This window comes from Desmodus rotundus, chromosome 10 (genome assembly GCF_022682495.2).
Source record: "Desmodus rotundus isolate HL8 chromosome 10, HLdesRot8A.1, whole genome shotgun sequence".
NCBI lineage: Eukaryota > Metazoa > Chordata > Mammalia > Chiroptera > Phyllostomidae > Desmodus > Desmodus rotundus.
The window spans coordinates 47060357-47074464 of record NC_071396.1 but is presented as its reverse complement, the minus strand read 5'-3'; the positions used below and the strand labels follow the sequence as shown (position 1 = coordinate 47074464).

General features: G+C 62.2%; 1 protein-coding gene across 3 annotated transcripts; it reads left to right on the top strand.

The window, feature by feature from the left end:
- Nucleotides 1–1877: 1877 nt before the first annotated feature.
- On the top strand, nucleotides 1878–13706 carry PITX1 (paired like homeodomain 1). Of its 3 annotated transcripts, none has more exons than XM_053913178.2 (4): nucleotides 1878–2078; nucleotides 7491–7732; nucleotides 9997–10229; nucleotides 12183–13706. In XM_053913178.2, the coding sequence occupies exons 2-4, from the start codon at nucleotides 7564–7566 to the stop codon at nucleotides 12723–12725; spliced, it is 945 nt and encodes a 314-aa protein (XP_053769153.1). In that variant the 5' UTR covers nucleotides 1878–2078; nucleotides 7491–7563; the 3' UTR covers nucleotides 12726–13706. The 3 variants fall into 3 exon arrangements, with proteins under 3 accessions (XP_053769153.1, XP_053769154.1, XP_053769155.1); XM_053913179.2 differs by lacking the exon at nucleotides 1878–2078 and adding an exon at nucleotides 5398–5417; XM_053913180.2 differs by lacking the exon at nucleotides 1878–2078 and adding an exon at nucleotides 6891–6908.
- The last annotated feature ends 402 nt before the right edge of the window (nucleotides 13707–14108 follow it).

Sequence of the window (14108 nt, the reverse complement as noted above, 5' to 3'; positions counted from 1 at the left end):
GGCCACACAGCTAATACAAGACACAGGCTGCGGGATTCTGACTCTGTCCATCCAGCCTCAGAGGCAGCTTTTTGGCACCACAGGCGCTACCTGGGAACATGGGCATGTCCCCGTTGAGAACAAAACCGGGAGAATCGCTGGTGTGCTGAGGTAGGAAGATGGAATTTCCTAAAGCAAGCACCAGCATGGAAGCCACCCCAGCAAGTGGCCTGCTGGGCCCTCCATATTTAGTAAGAGCCCAGCGGTTGCTTTTATGCCAGAACTGACCTGAGCACCTGAGGTGGTCGGAAGCAGCTCAGCTTAGCAGCCCTCAGGGCCAGACCTACTGATAGACCAGTTCCATTCATGAAACAGCCCCCGTAGCAGCGGGAGGAGCAGAGGACAGAATTCCCAGAAGCACAGGGCCCCAGCCCACGTCGCTGCCAGGCTGCCCCAAATCCAGGTCTGAAATCACAAGCCTCGGGAACTCGATCCTTCACCCTTCTGGTCCTGTGTGCGCCCAGCCATACACACCAGGCAGGTAGTTCTGCTGTTGAGAGCAGAGGGGAGGCTGTGGCATCACCCAACATCAGGACAGGGTGCAGGGGACACCCTCAGGGTCTGAGCCCCGCAGCCTCTCAGGCTTGGGTCAGGCCTGCTTCTGAATCTGGGTGTTCAGAGGGGTGTCCTGGGTCTCCATGTTTTAGGTCATGGGCCCTGGGGTTGCTGGTGAGCCAGGCACCTGGCCTGGCACCAGCTGGTGGCCTCTGCTGCAGCAGCTGTCAGGGAGAAACAGGCAGGGAGGCGCCACCACTGACAGCACCCCGTGAAACCCTGATGCCTGGCCACCGCACTGCCATCTCCTGGCACCTTGGGCCAAAGCCACAGCCCCAGAGCCCTACAGCTGCCTGCCGGTGGGCAGGCCTCCGGCTCCTAACCAAGAGGGGGGACCCTAAAGGATTGACCCATCGGACTGGTGCCTCATCCCAAGGCCCCAGCAGCAGCAGGCTCAGACTGGGCGCTTGGGGGAACCAGGAGCCTGTTCGGACCCTTGGTTTCCCCCATGAGGCTTCCCTTCCAGGTTACCTAGCAATGGGCAACACTGGAGAAGAGTCACCTGCAGATGGAACTCAGTCTCCATCAAGCCCTGCCCATCTCCCAACTGCCACCAGCCAGGGAGAGGCCAATAAGGCCACGTGCATGGCATCCCCCCCTGTGCCAGGGCAGAGAAGGGCCACTGCTGGAGGGCATGCAGGCTGGGAGCTGGACTAGGGGCCACAGAGGCGTCTGTCCCTGTTGGGTCTTCTCCCTGTTCCTTTCAGCCCAGCCCCTGAGAGGAGGGTGGGGGAGGGGGATCCTCCAGGCAGGGCAAGTGGGCGGTTGCCCCTCCCCAGTCTCACACACGCACCCTGGGGTCTGTCCTCAAACCACCTAGGCTGCTGAGCTCTGCGCCGAGGACTCTCCCTGCAAACACGCAAGACCAGCTCTCTCCCGCAGGCTGAGCCGAAAGGGGAAAAGGTCGAATCACAGAACATGGTCTAGACTGTCACCTGGCAGGACCCAAGGAAATTCTGACCAGACCCCGACTAAAGGGAGCTCGGGGACAGGTGGGAAACTGAGCCCAAGGGAAACAACGTGCAACGGGCCAGGCCGGTACCCGCCTCGGCTTCGTCCGCATGCGGCCGGCCCCTCCTCCTGGAGCCAGTTCCCCGGCTTGCTCCCCGGCCTCGGGTCCCGGCCACTGCCTCACGGACCCCTGCCTGCGCCCCTAGGGAGGCCCGGACCCCTAGCCAGCTGGACTGCACGCTACCCCCTCCCCGCTAGTTCAGACCAGCGCCTCGCTTCCCCTCCCCACTTCCCGCCTCCCCGCCCGTGTCCCCGCCTTCCCCGCGGGCGACGGGCGGCAGCGGGAGGAGCGGGCCCAGCCGAGGCAGCCCGGACCTTGCACGCTGGGATGTAGCGAACCAGCGGGGGCGAAACTGCGCGTGGAGCTGGAGACCCAACTGGAGCGGGGCCGGCTGGAGTCGAAACCTGAGCCGGAGTCCCTGGCGATCGCGCACAGAGCCTACAAGCCGCACACACAGCGCAGCCCGGGTGGGGTAAGAGTCGCCGGGACGGGGCTCTCGGTCTCCGCGGTGTTGGAGCGCAGGGAGGGGGTGGGCGGGTTCCCCACCGTTGGCTCCCGGCGTACGTGGGGTCCAGCCCGCGGCGCGGGACTATGCGCAATGCTAGGAAGGCCAGGCGCCACCGGGGCAGCGCGAGCAGCTGGTTTACGCGCCCAGCTCAGGGTCACAGCTGCCATTGCCGGGTGCCCGGGTGGTACCTCACCAAATCGGCGAGCCCACCCCACGCTTCGGTCCTGGGCACCCCGTAAGGGCAGAAGCTTCGAGGGCGCAGCCCCTCTTGGAGGAAGGGGCCGCAGGGGACCTCTGCGAGAAAGGGCAGGCGACAGGGCCGCCTGCTCTCCCCGCTGCGCTCAGGAACCGGGGCCCCTGCACGAAGGGAAGCGATGGCCCCTCGGCACGCCGGGGACTTCGGCTTCAGCTTCGTGTCAAGAGGGTATTTTTCCTAAACGAAACCGCTTCGTTGGTTCGCTTGTTCGTTGGGGCAGCTACGCCACAGAAAAGCCACCTCCGTCGGCCGCGGCTGCAGCGCGGTTCGCCGCGGACCCCGACGTCCCGGAGGCGCTCGCAGCGCCGCTGCCTGCCTCGGTGGCGCGGGTCGGGCTTCTTCTTACCCTAAGAGAAACCCCAAATGCTCTTCGCAAAATTCAGTAAAGACATTCCCGGGGCTTCTCCCAGGGTGTAGTGGTTGGCACGGCGTTCCGGAGCACACAGCCGCTTCTCCAGACCCGGGTCTGGAGTCCCGAAACTGACCAGCCTCCTGAATCTGCGCGGATTCAGCGCGGGCCAAAGGAGAGCACCGCAGCCGGCACCACAGAAATGGGAGCCCCAGGCTGCAACCCTGGTTACGAGGTTTTCCTCTTTAGGGATTCCCTCAATCTTAAAATACCTGAGTCGACTTCTCTGGGAAACCGAGGCTCAGTATTCTCTTGGCATCCCAGGGGTCTCTGACAGCCGCCAGGGCCAGAGGGAGGCACCCCGGGTTGCTGTCCGCAGGGTGCAGGATGAGGGGTTCTGGAGAAAGGCAAAAGCTACATACAGGCAGCTGGGGCGGCACAGGAGGGGGCTTGCTGGGCCCCTGCCCTTTCTCCAGACTGCCTGGGACGCCTGATCTCCATCGGGAAAAGGAAAGAAAGCAGACTGGGACATGGAGACCGGGCTCCTGGACACTAGGACATAGAAGCAGCATTTGCTGACCTTCCGGCCAGGCTCAGAGTGCCCTTCTCACCACAAACCGGCTCCTGGAAAGAGGAGACTGTGATCCTGCAAAAACCGACCCTCTGCTCCCCAGTTACGCGACCAGCCCCTGCCACTTCCCCAGCCCTCTCTCCGGCTCGGCTCAGCTCCGGGCTCAGCCGTTCTCAGGAATCAGACACCCACGGTGGAGTCAGGTGAGCCACAAGCAGGGACACCAATGGGCCCTCACCAGCTGCTGGCAAGAGCTCTGAGTTCCAGGGTCCCATGGGCACCCCACCTAGCCATCCTGCCTGAAAACACCCCAGCCCTCTCCCCACGGCGTCAGGCAGGGAAGGCCCAATTGACAGGAAGCTTCAGGCTGGGGTCTCCTGAAGCCTCAGGAACCCCATGAGATTGCTCCCAGAGCCTATCTGAGTGCCCCTCTTCCCCCTCACCCAGTAATTACATTCAAAGAAATAAAAGCTTTTTATTGGGGAGGGGGTCTTAGACCAGGCAGAAGGCCGTAGGTGGTCCTGTCTGCACTCCCAAAACTGGGTTTTCTAGTTTGAACTTCTCCACGGCCTAAGAGGCTTAGGGCTGGAATGTCCCGGAGAGATGTGGATGGCCCTGCGGGCAAGCCATGGCACATTCCTTCCCTTTCCTAAAATCCCTCCATTCGTATTTGAAGATTAGGGCAGGGTACCCCCAAGAGCGGGTGGAAGGATGCCCTCCATAAGGACCCTCCAACCACCCTTCCCAAATAAAAGTACCAAACCATTCCTGGGCGCAGAGTCTGCTGTGAGGGAGCCCAGCGTCAGGAGGGGTCCCTAGAGTGAGTACTTTCACCCCCTGCAGCCAGGCTCCTCTGCTCAGCCCAGCCGGGACTCTAAGCCCCGATGTCCCTGAAAGTCACAGCATCACTGTTAGCTCTGTGTGGCCGGGAGGGTGGAGAACAGGGCACCTGGTTCCGACTCCAGGAAGCCCCCTTCCCTGCCCTCCTTGTGTCCCATTGTCCAGTGGGCTGGAAGCTGAAGCAGCAGGCAGGGCTGGCTCTGTACCATTCAGACAGGGCAACTGAGGCACAGCACAGGCCAAACCTTGGCCAAGGTCACACAGCAAAGCCGGGGGAACACTGGACCCCTACTTTTACTCCTGAAAGACAGCTGCCTCCTGTCCTCTGTGTGTGTGTGTGTGTGCGTGTGCACTCGCACATGTGAGAGAGAGATATCTGTGACAGTGAAAGAAAGAAGCCCCTACCCTGCCTGGGATAGTGGCCAGCGGAGGGTGTGGCTGGGGAAAGACGAGTGCGCCCAGGTCCCTTCTCCCCAACACCCAGGAGCAGGCCAGGGGCCCCTGCTTGGTCAGCGCTGACCGGGTCCAGCAGAGCAGATTCGCCAGGGCAGTCCCTGAGAGGCTCAGCCCCTCTCTGGGGCTCAGGGCCCTGCACGTATGAAGCATCACCCACAGGAGTCTGAGGGCCTTTCCATCCACAGAGCAGGCATCGATATCCCCAAATTTAAGGGGTATTTTGGCTGCTTAGAGCACTGCCAGAGGTTTGGGTGCAGAGGGGCACACAGCAAGTGCTCAATAACTGCATTAAGTCCATCAAGAGTGAGTGATGCAAGCCCCCAGACTGAATAGTTAAAGCTTCAGAGTCACAGAACAGTCCCCATCCATGGGAGGCCTGACTCTTAAGACCCTCTGGGGAGTGGAAGGGCTGTGACCCTCAAACCCGTGATGCCCACAGGCAGACCACGTATCCCGCGTCCCCACCCAGAAGGCACTGTGCTTCCCACCTTGGCCTGAGCACACCTCCGTTCCCCTACCAGCCAGATTTTGCGCCACCATCATCGGCATTCTGGGACCAGAGGCCTGGCGCGCACACAGCTGTGTGCTGGTACTCAGCGCTCTGTGTGAGGGTGCGGCGAGTGTGTGTGTCTGCGGGTACACAGCATACTTGTGTGCGTGTGCACTACAGAGGTGTGTGTGCACGATCCTGCGCCCTGCCCGTGGCAAGCTGTCCAGTCAGAGTAGAAGCAGCCACAGCGTGGTAGGTGAAGGGGCACTCCCGGGCGGCGCGCGGCAGCACCTGGGGACTTCCGAGGTATCTGCTGCCCCGGAGACTCAGCCAAGAACTTGGTAAAAGATGGGGCCGATGGCAAATGCGGCAAATGCTGGGCAACCATACTTCACCAAGACCCCCTCCTACCATGCCCCCGCACATGCTGGCGGGGAGGGTGCTCAACTTAGAGAAACTTCCCTTCGGGAGGAAAGGGCAGGATTAGCTGAGACTCCCCAACCCCAACTCCTAGATGCTTCTGTCCTCCGCCTCAGACCCTGCCCCCTGTACTCACGGGCACCCAGTGAGCGGGGGCCAGGCCCCGAGGAACTGGGCCTTCTCCCCAGGACCCAGAGCTGCGGGCCTCGGGGTGAGGCTGAGGGAGTCGGAGGCAGGCCTGGTTCCACCCTGCGCCTGCCCCTGCTCCCGCAGTCCCCACCAAGGAGCTCAGCGTGGGGCCATCCTCTGAGAGGAGTCAGGGTGAGGGCTCGAGGCAGTGCCTGCAGAGCACCTCCGACGCTGACAGCTTGCATGTTCCCTCCCAAGCAGAGACACCCCCCACCCCCACCCAGGGGGAGGTGAGGATGCACTGAGCCTGGAAGTAGGTCAGTGTTCCTCTCCCGGCCACTGTCCAGCCCCGCACTGCTCCCGTCTGGGGGACTGGTAAGCAGGTGAGGAGCAGAGGGCAGCCCGGGATCCAGCTGTGGCCGGGAAAACAGGTCAGGGTCGCACCCTACTGTCCCAGCTGTCACCTGTTTACTCAAGACTCTGCAGTCTCGGGGCCAGTTAACAATTGCTGAGCAAAATCCTTCAACAAACTCCACTGAAGGAGGAGGACTCAAGGAGGGATCTTTCCCGGGAGCAGGGAGGGGGACGTGCGGGAGAGAAGCTCCACTGTAGGCCTCCTGGGCTGCGGGCCCACGGTTGGGAAAGTGCCCTCACCTGGCCTGCAGCCCTGGGAGGCCACAGCGGAGGCCCCAGGTGACAACAAACCTGCCCTGAAGGGGGCAGAGGCCCACTCTCTGCTGGGTGGACTTGGCCAGACTGTTAAAGATGCAAAACAAGGGGACAGCGCCCCACAGAAGAGGCTGTGGGGCTCCGTGGGGTTCGTGGGGTCTCCTGCTGCACTGGCCAGCGGCCTGGAGCCAACAGAAACGTTTCGTCTGATTAGAAGCCATCAGTTAGTTCTATCCCAGTCCTGGAAAACTGACTGCGGTGCAGAGGCGGGGGCCTAAGCAGCAGCCTTGGGGGGAGAGGGTCCAAGCTAATTAGGAGGCGGCATCCGGGGGCCCATTAGAGCGCGGGCTGCTGTCACTCAGCTGGGCTCCGGTCCCCGGAGAAGAGGCTGAGGGAGGAGGGGCCGGTGGCCCCTCGACGAGGACGCTGCGGGGAGCTGGCGGGACGGGCCCTGGGCTCTGCCCCGGCCCTGGCGCTGGCGCGGAGGCGCCCGCTCGGTGCGATCCTGCTCAGTGAACTTTCACTCGCCCCGAGCTGTTCTCGCCCGGGGGCTGGGAACTTCTCGGCCCAGATCGCAGCCGATTCTGAGCGAAGCAACTCTTTTGGGGCTCCAGGTGGGCGCGGGACTTGCAGGCCAGACGCGTTTCTTTTGTGCGGCCCGGGAGAGCTCGGTGTGTCACCGGGGAAGGAGGGAGAGGCCGCGGGGGGTGGGGAGAGGGGGCGGGGAGGCGAGGGAAGGTGCCTGGGAGGAGGGCGCGGGCGAGGCGGGGAGGGAGGGCGGCAGGGAGGGCGCGACGGCGGCGCGGGCGGCTCGGGGCCGGATTCGGCCCGCGCTCGCTCGCTCGCTCCCTCCTCCCAGCCCCCTCCCACGCCGGCCCACCCCACCCACCACCCCCGGCGCGGGGACTGCTGGAACCTGGCGGCGCGCGCTGTCGCTTTAAGACAGATTCTGCCGGCGCCGGCCGGAGCCTTAGAAACCGGCCCCGGATCGGGAGCCGGAGCCGGGGCCGGGCGGGCGGCCGAGGCCAGAGCGGCGGGAGCGGAGCGCGAAGCCGGGCGCCGGGTCGCGAGAAACCGCTGCTGCCGCCCGCTTGGCCCCGCAGCCCCAGGCGGTCCATGGGGCGGGCGCGGCGACGCTGCGGGCGCGGGCAGCCCCGGGGGGTGGCCGCTTAGGCGCTGCGCTCTTGTCCCCTCAGGTCGCAGCCTGGGCGGCCCGGCGGCCCAGCCCCGGCCCCGGCCCCTGGAGCGCCCGCTGCGGTCCCCGCCTCCATGGACGCCTTCAAGGGGGGCATGAGCCTGGAGCGGCTGCCGGAGGGTCTCCGGCCACCGCAGCCACCGCCGCACGACATGGGGCCCGCCTTCCACTTGGCCCGCGCCGCTGACCCCCGCGAGCCGCTCGAGAACTCCGCCAGCGAGTCGTCCGACACGGAGCTGCCAGGTAAGCGCAGCTCCCCGGGCGGCGCACGCGGAACCTGCCCGGCGCGGGGCGCGGGGAGCAGGCCTGGCTTCCACGCTCCGGGTCAGGGCATTTCCTTTCCCCAGGCTCCCCATCTGCCCGCGGACGCGGAAATTTACCCGCTCCATGAAGCGGACACTTAGTGCAGTACGAAGGCACTTCCACGCGGTCCCCACACGCCCTGAGACCGGCCGATGCGCGAACCCACAGCCCTGGACGCGAACTGACAGCCCCTCTTGATCAGGAGCAGAGACCGGGGGGAGTTAGGTTTGCGCGGCTGGGAGCCACGGGCCTCTGGGGCCGAGGAGAGAAGATCGAGAAGGGAAGGGGCGGCGGGGAGAGCAAAGTGCCCGGAGAGACGGAGAAAGACAGACGCGCCGACCGTGGGTGACTGACTGAGAAGGGGACACCAAAGAGAGGGGGTGGCCGGAAGAGTCAGGAAGGCAAACCGGGGGCGAGGGGGGACGACAGCCGCAAGGAAAAGGGAAAAGAGGACAGCGAGGGTCAGCGGGCCAGTGGGTGCTGCGGGGCTCGGGGCAGGACCCCCTAACCGAGGGATCCCGGCCCCACGTGCGCCGCGGGAGCCGGGGCCGCCAGGCCGCCCAGCGAGGGCTCCGACTCCGCTCGGCCGCGTCTCCCTCCCCTCTGCCTTATCGTTGGAACTCCGGCTTTTCCCCCCGGGACGAGCCGGCCCCGACCCCCGGGCGGGCGGAGCGAGCGGTGCGCGGCTGATCCCCGCCGGCCCGGCCTCCTGGGTCCCCAGTCAGCTCCCGCACCCGCCGTCCTAACTCCGCGCCGCCTCCGAGCTCCCCACTCCCCGAGCCACCCGCTGCTCTGCGTTCACTTTTTCATCCACCGCAGAGTGTTTCTCTACGGATTTTTAATCTCTATTTGTTTCTGTTTTGCATCCCTAAGTGACTTTGAGAGATTGTTTGCTTGGTTTTAAAAAACTATCAACACTGGACTGTGCTTTTGTTTTCAAAAGTTTTAAGCATGGCCTTTGCTTAGTTTTGATTTTTAAAACCCAGAGAAACATAGTTATAGGTTGTTGTTTTAAGCAAAACAAATGTACCAGGGTCAAGTTAAATTTTTGACTGTGTTTCTTCTATGCAGAAAGAATTACTCTAATAGGCATATTTCTCTGGAATTTAAAATATCCACATGCAACATTGTTCTTCGGGAGATTTTACAAAGTCAATCCAAAATGGCGCGTTTCTTGGTCGTTTTTCAAAATCCATTTCAAAACCCGGTGTTAATTGGGGAACTGAGGTTCTCTAACCGTAGCGTTGTATTTCCCCGGAATGTGAGTATTGCCTTTGGAGGGACATTACTGAGAAGGGGTTAAAGACTATCTCCAACAGTGCATCGATTTTTAAATCTCAGAGAAGTAAACGCTGTGTCTGCCTGGCGTTTATACAGCGCGAACAGCCCTGTACTTAGGGCTGTGTTTCTGGCGCCTTCCTTTGCATCTGCTCTGTGTTCCTACCTGACTATTTTTAAGTTTGTGACCCTTTCCATGCTTTTAGTCACAGAGCTGTGAACTTTGGGAGGCTTCTGTGTTTTGCTAAGTTCTTTTTTATGTTTCTATGTTTCTACGACTATTTGCGTTTTGTGTAGCTATGAAGGAGAGAGGCCAGAAGAGCCCCAGGTCTCCTAGACATAAGAGTCTGTCAGCCTGGGCTGCCTGAGCTGCAGCCTGAGAAACTTCTTGGGCCTTGGGACTTGAGGCCTGGAGCTGAGGCCAAGAACAGGGCTGTGCCTGCCTGCCCTGTGGGGCTCCCACGCAGCCCTGGAGAGAAGAAAGTGGAGGGGCTTCAGGTCACGCTGCTTGGCTCCTGCGCCACCGACCCACTAGCTTCCGGCTAGAAAAATTTGATCCTAGTTCAGGAAAGCAGAGACTCCCCTCAAATTTAAACCAACTCTTGAAAATGGTACATTTGCGCTGACATTAGAAGTAGGGCTCAAGCCTGAGCCAAGCTGGGAGAGCGGGCCCTGCCTTGCCAGGAGCCCAGGCCCGCGGCGGGGCGGCGGGGCTGCGGGGCTGCGGGGCTGGGCTCTTCTCCAGACACCCCAGACCCGAGGCGATTACTGACCAGAAGGCGCCTGGCGGGCTCTTTCCAGTGGAGACAATTCCAGGGCCCCTGGCTGGAGGGAGGGCGCTGATGGCGGTTCCTTCGATGGAGCCGGGATGGGATACACAAGGGCTTAGGCACAAGGTGACCGGAGCCCCCTCCCGCCTGCCTCAGAGAAGGAGCGCAGCGGGGAACCCAAGGGGCCGGAGGACGGCAGTGCCAGTGGCGCGGGCTGCGGAGGTGCGGAGGACCCCGCCAAGAAGAAGAAGCAGCGGCGGCAACGCACACACTTCACGAGCCAGCAGCTGCAAGAGCTGGAGGCCACCTTCCAAAGGAACCGCTACCCCGACATGAGCATGCGGGAGGAGATCGCCGTGTGGACCAACCTCACGGAGCCGCGCGTGAGGGTGAGCTGGGGCACGCGTGCGCGCGCGCGCACACACACACACACACACACACACACACACACGGGTGCCGGCGCCTCGGCCGTAGCCCGGGCAAGTTAGACCCGCGCTCGAGCTTTCACTGTTTCCCACCACACAGACCTGCTCCCTCTTCCCACTGTAGCAGACTCCACCCTGGGCCGCGTCTGCCCTGCTACCGCCGGGCCCTTTGGCCGCTAGCACCCTCGGCGGCGGCTGTCACCGATCCCTCTGACCCGCATCCTGCCGACCCTCCCGCTCTACCGCAGCCCCAGCCACAAGACCTGTGGCCCCAGGAAACTTTCCGTGCCCTGCATGGCCCAGGGCCTACCCCGATGGGACCACTGTAGACAGCGCCTAGGGTTCCCCACTGCCGGGGACCTCAGAGCTGCTGGCGCCCTGCCCCACCCCACGCCCCCCAAAAGGGAAAGGTGGGTGCTGCCTAGTGGCCTGCCAGAGGCCTGAAAGGTGCCTGGTCTCAAAAATTCCTAGACCCGTGGTCCCATCCGTCCCAGCTTCTCCAAAATTGCTGGGCTTGTCTCCCTGATTTGTTCCTAGCCATTCAGCCAGTCAGTAGCTGGGTCTTTTCCCTAATTCTGTTTCCTGTAGGGGTGGGATGGCGGGGGGGTAACTCTCGTGGGTGAGCGACCGTCAGGTCGAGTCCCTTTGGAGACACAAGGTTTCCTACCAACACCAGACTGCACCCTACTTCTCCTCGCCCTTCCATTCCCAGTAAGAGCAAGGCTCTCCTACCAAGCAGCAAGGGAATAATTTCGTCTCTGGTGCACAAATATTTAATCGTATTGGGAGCACGTCTCAAGTCAGACCAAAGTCCCACCTGGACTCCCTGCTACAACCCCAGCTCTCACTCCTCCCCCGTCAGGCCGGCCAGCCTGTGAAACGCACTCTGCACTCTGCCCGTTTATGGCGGGGTGGGGGTGGAATCAGGCAACTCAGTGCTGGAGACCGAGGAAGGCTGCGCTACAGGGTCGGCCAGGCAGCTGCGGAGACACAGTCCAGGGCCGGAGGGCTGCTAGGGAGGGCAGAGGGCATGCGGGGGGAATATAGGTGAGGACCTGCAAGATAGGTGTGGAAAGAAGAGGTCCTGAATCACCTTTGCGGGAGAAAGAGGAGGGCACATTGGAGAGATAAACTAGTAAGATGTGAAAGGAAATTAAATATTTGCAGAGAAACATATTTGACATATACTTAGGTGGCAGAGATACAATTAAATATTTAAGGGAGAAGCAAAAGAATCAAGTATTTGAGAAAATAAAGAATCAACTATTAAGAGCAATAGTTGAAGGTCAGATATTTGGAAAGGAAGGAAAACACTAAATATTTGGCAAGGAATCAAAAGGATCGAAATGGAGGTAACGAAGAAAATGGACTGTTTAAAAGAAGAGAAAGCGGTTCAGATCGCGGGGTGGACCAAACGAAAATAAACATTTGGGAAAGAAATGAGAATATCAAATATTGCAAATTAAATGGAAACGGACTATAATGAGGAATGAAAAGCAGATTGAAGAGTTGGGGGGAGTCGGAAGATCCTAAGTTTCAGGGAAGAAAAATACCTTTTGTATTCGAGGCAGGAGAAAAAAGACAGGCTGTTTAGGGGATAGCTAGGGGCCGATTAGGGGGAGAAAGCAGAAGATGGCTTGGTTGAGAGAGGAAGGAAAAAACGAATATTTGTTAAAACTAGAGGATCCGTAGTAGGAGAAGAAAACGGATTTAATTTGGGGAAGAGGATAAAGATCAGGAATAGAGAAGGCCTCGTATTTTCTGGGGACAGGAAAGCGACCATTATGGAGAAAAGGCAGGGGCGGAAATATCGGAGAAACTCCGTTCAGAGAGAAGGAGGCGAGCGGCGGGCTGGGGGGCGGGGGGAGCCTGCCCGCCCCGAGCAGCCCTGACCCTTGTCCTGCCCCGCTCCTCCAGGTCTGGTTCAAGAACCGGCGAGCCAAGTGGCGGAAGCGCGAGCGCAACCAGCAGCTGGACCTGTGCAAGGGCGGCTACGTGCCGCAGTTCAGCGGCTTGGTGCAGCCCTACGAGGACGTGTACGCAGCCGGCTACTCCTACAACAACTGGGCCGCCAAGAGCCTGGCGCCGGCGCCGCTCTCCACCAAGAGCTTCACCTTCTTCAACTCCATGAGCCCGCTGTCCTCGCAGTCCATGTTCTCGGCACCCAGCTCCATCTCCTCCATGACCATGCCCTCGAGCATGGGCCCGGGCGCCGTGCCCGGCATGCCCAACTCGGGCCTCAACAACATCAACAACCTCACCGGCTCCTCGCTTAACTCGGCCATGTCCCCGGGCGCCTGCCCGTACGGCACTCCCGCCTCGCCCTACAGCGTCTACCGGGACACGTGCAACTCGAGCCTAGCCAGCCTGCGGCTCAAGTCCAAGCAGCACTCCTCGTTCGGCTACGGCGGCCTGCAGGGCCCGGCCTCGGGCCTCAACGCCTGCCAGTACAACAGCTGACCGCCCCGCCGGGCCTCGCGGGCCGCAGGGCGCAGGGGCGGAGGACGCGCGCGGGGCCCGGCTCGCGGCCCCAGGCCGCGCGCCCGCGCCGCCCCCTCCTCCTTCACCCCACTCCGGGTTGGTTTTGTGTTTGCTTTTCTGGACCCCACTCTGCCCTCCAAAACCAGTCAAAACAAAAAGACGTCGGAGCGAAATGCCGCGAAAAAACGGATGAGTTGCAATTTCCCTCGGGATGGTGCGGATGGCGTGTGCGCGCTCCCTTGGGCCTCCGCGGGCCACTCTGCGCAGAGGACGCGGCGCGGGAGGCAGGCACTCGCGCCCGGAGGGCGAGAGGACGCCCTCGTAGCCCGCGCTCCTGCCGCGCTGGGCCCGGACTGCGCCGCCGCGCCTGTGAACTGGACGCGCCCGGGACCCGGGGTCCTGGTCCCGGTCCAGCACGAACCAAGATGCCCTCTCCGAGCTGGTCCTGGCCGAGCGAACCTTAGCTAGATCCGGATCCGAGTTGGAGCGGGGGGTTCAGCCGGGGATGACGGTGTCTAGCCCGGGACCGAGGACTCGCTGAGGAGCCTCACACACGGTCCTGGCGCGCCCCGAGAACCACCGCCTGCCCGGCTCCCGGGAAAACTATTTTAAGGCGACGTAGCCGCCGCTGGCAGCGAGAGGCTGGGGTGGGCCCGTCTCCGAGCACCCCAACTTCGCCGCAGGCCCAGGCCCTCTGCTCTGCTCCCAGGCTAGGAGGTGGCCCCGTGGTCCCGGCGCAGAGCCTCCTCCTCACCGCCCGCAGTGCGAGAGTCGAGCCGGGAGAGCTCGGGGCGCGGCCGGGGCCTCGCGCCGCGCCCACTTTGCACACCCGCTCTCTGGCCCGCTCCCCTGTTTACAGCGTCCCTGTGTATGTCGGACTGACTGTATAGAATTATAAATCTGTCTATATCGACTTGTCCATGTACGTCTATTAAAACCATAGTCCGAGCGTGCTAACCACTGCCGAGCCCCGACTCCTTCTTTCATCTGAGGAGGGAAGCGGGTAGAAAGGGAAATTTGCCACCGAGGGCCCCGAGAGTAGGACGGAAGAATGGAGGCGCACCCCGCCAGGGCCTATGCCCCTACTTCCCCCCACATTCCGGACCTGTGTGCCCGGCTCCCGCGAGGGCGCTGCCGGGCACTCCAAGCTCCCACTTTCCGCGCCGCCGCGCCGGGCGCTCACCAGCGTGGCTGCTCAGCCTTGGCGCTGCCGGCGCTGGCCGCTCTAACCCGGGTCGCCTCCCAGCCCCCCTCAAAACCCCGGTCGGAGGCTTTTCCTAGGCTGGCTCTGTAGTGACCCTCCAGGCTCTCAGGGTGTGTGCGACCCTTGTCCGCCCAGAGTGTAGGGGTGGGCCTGCTGAG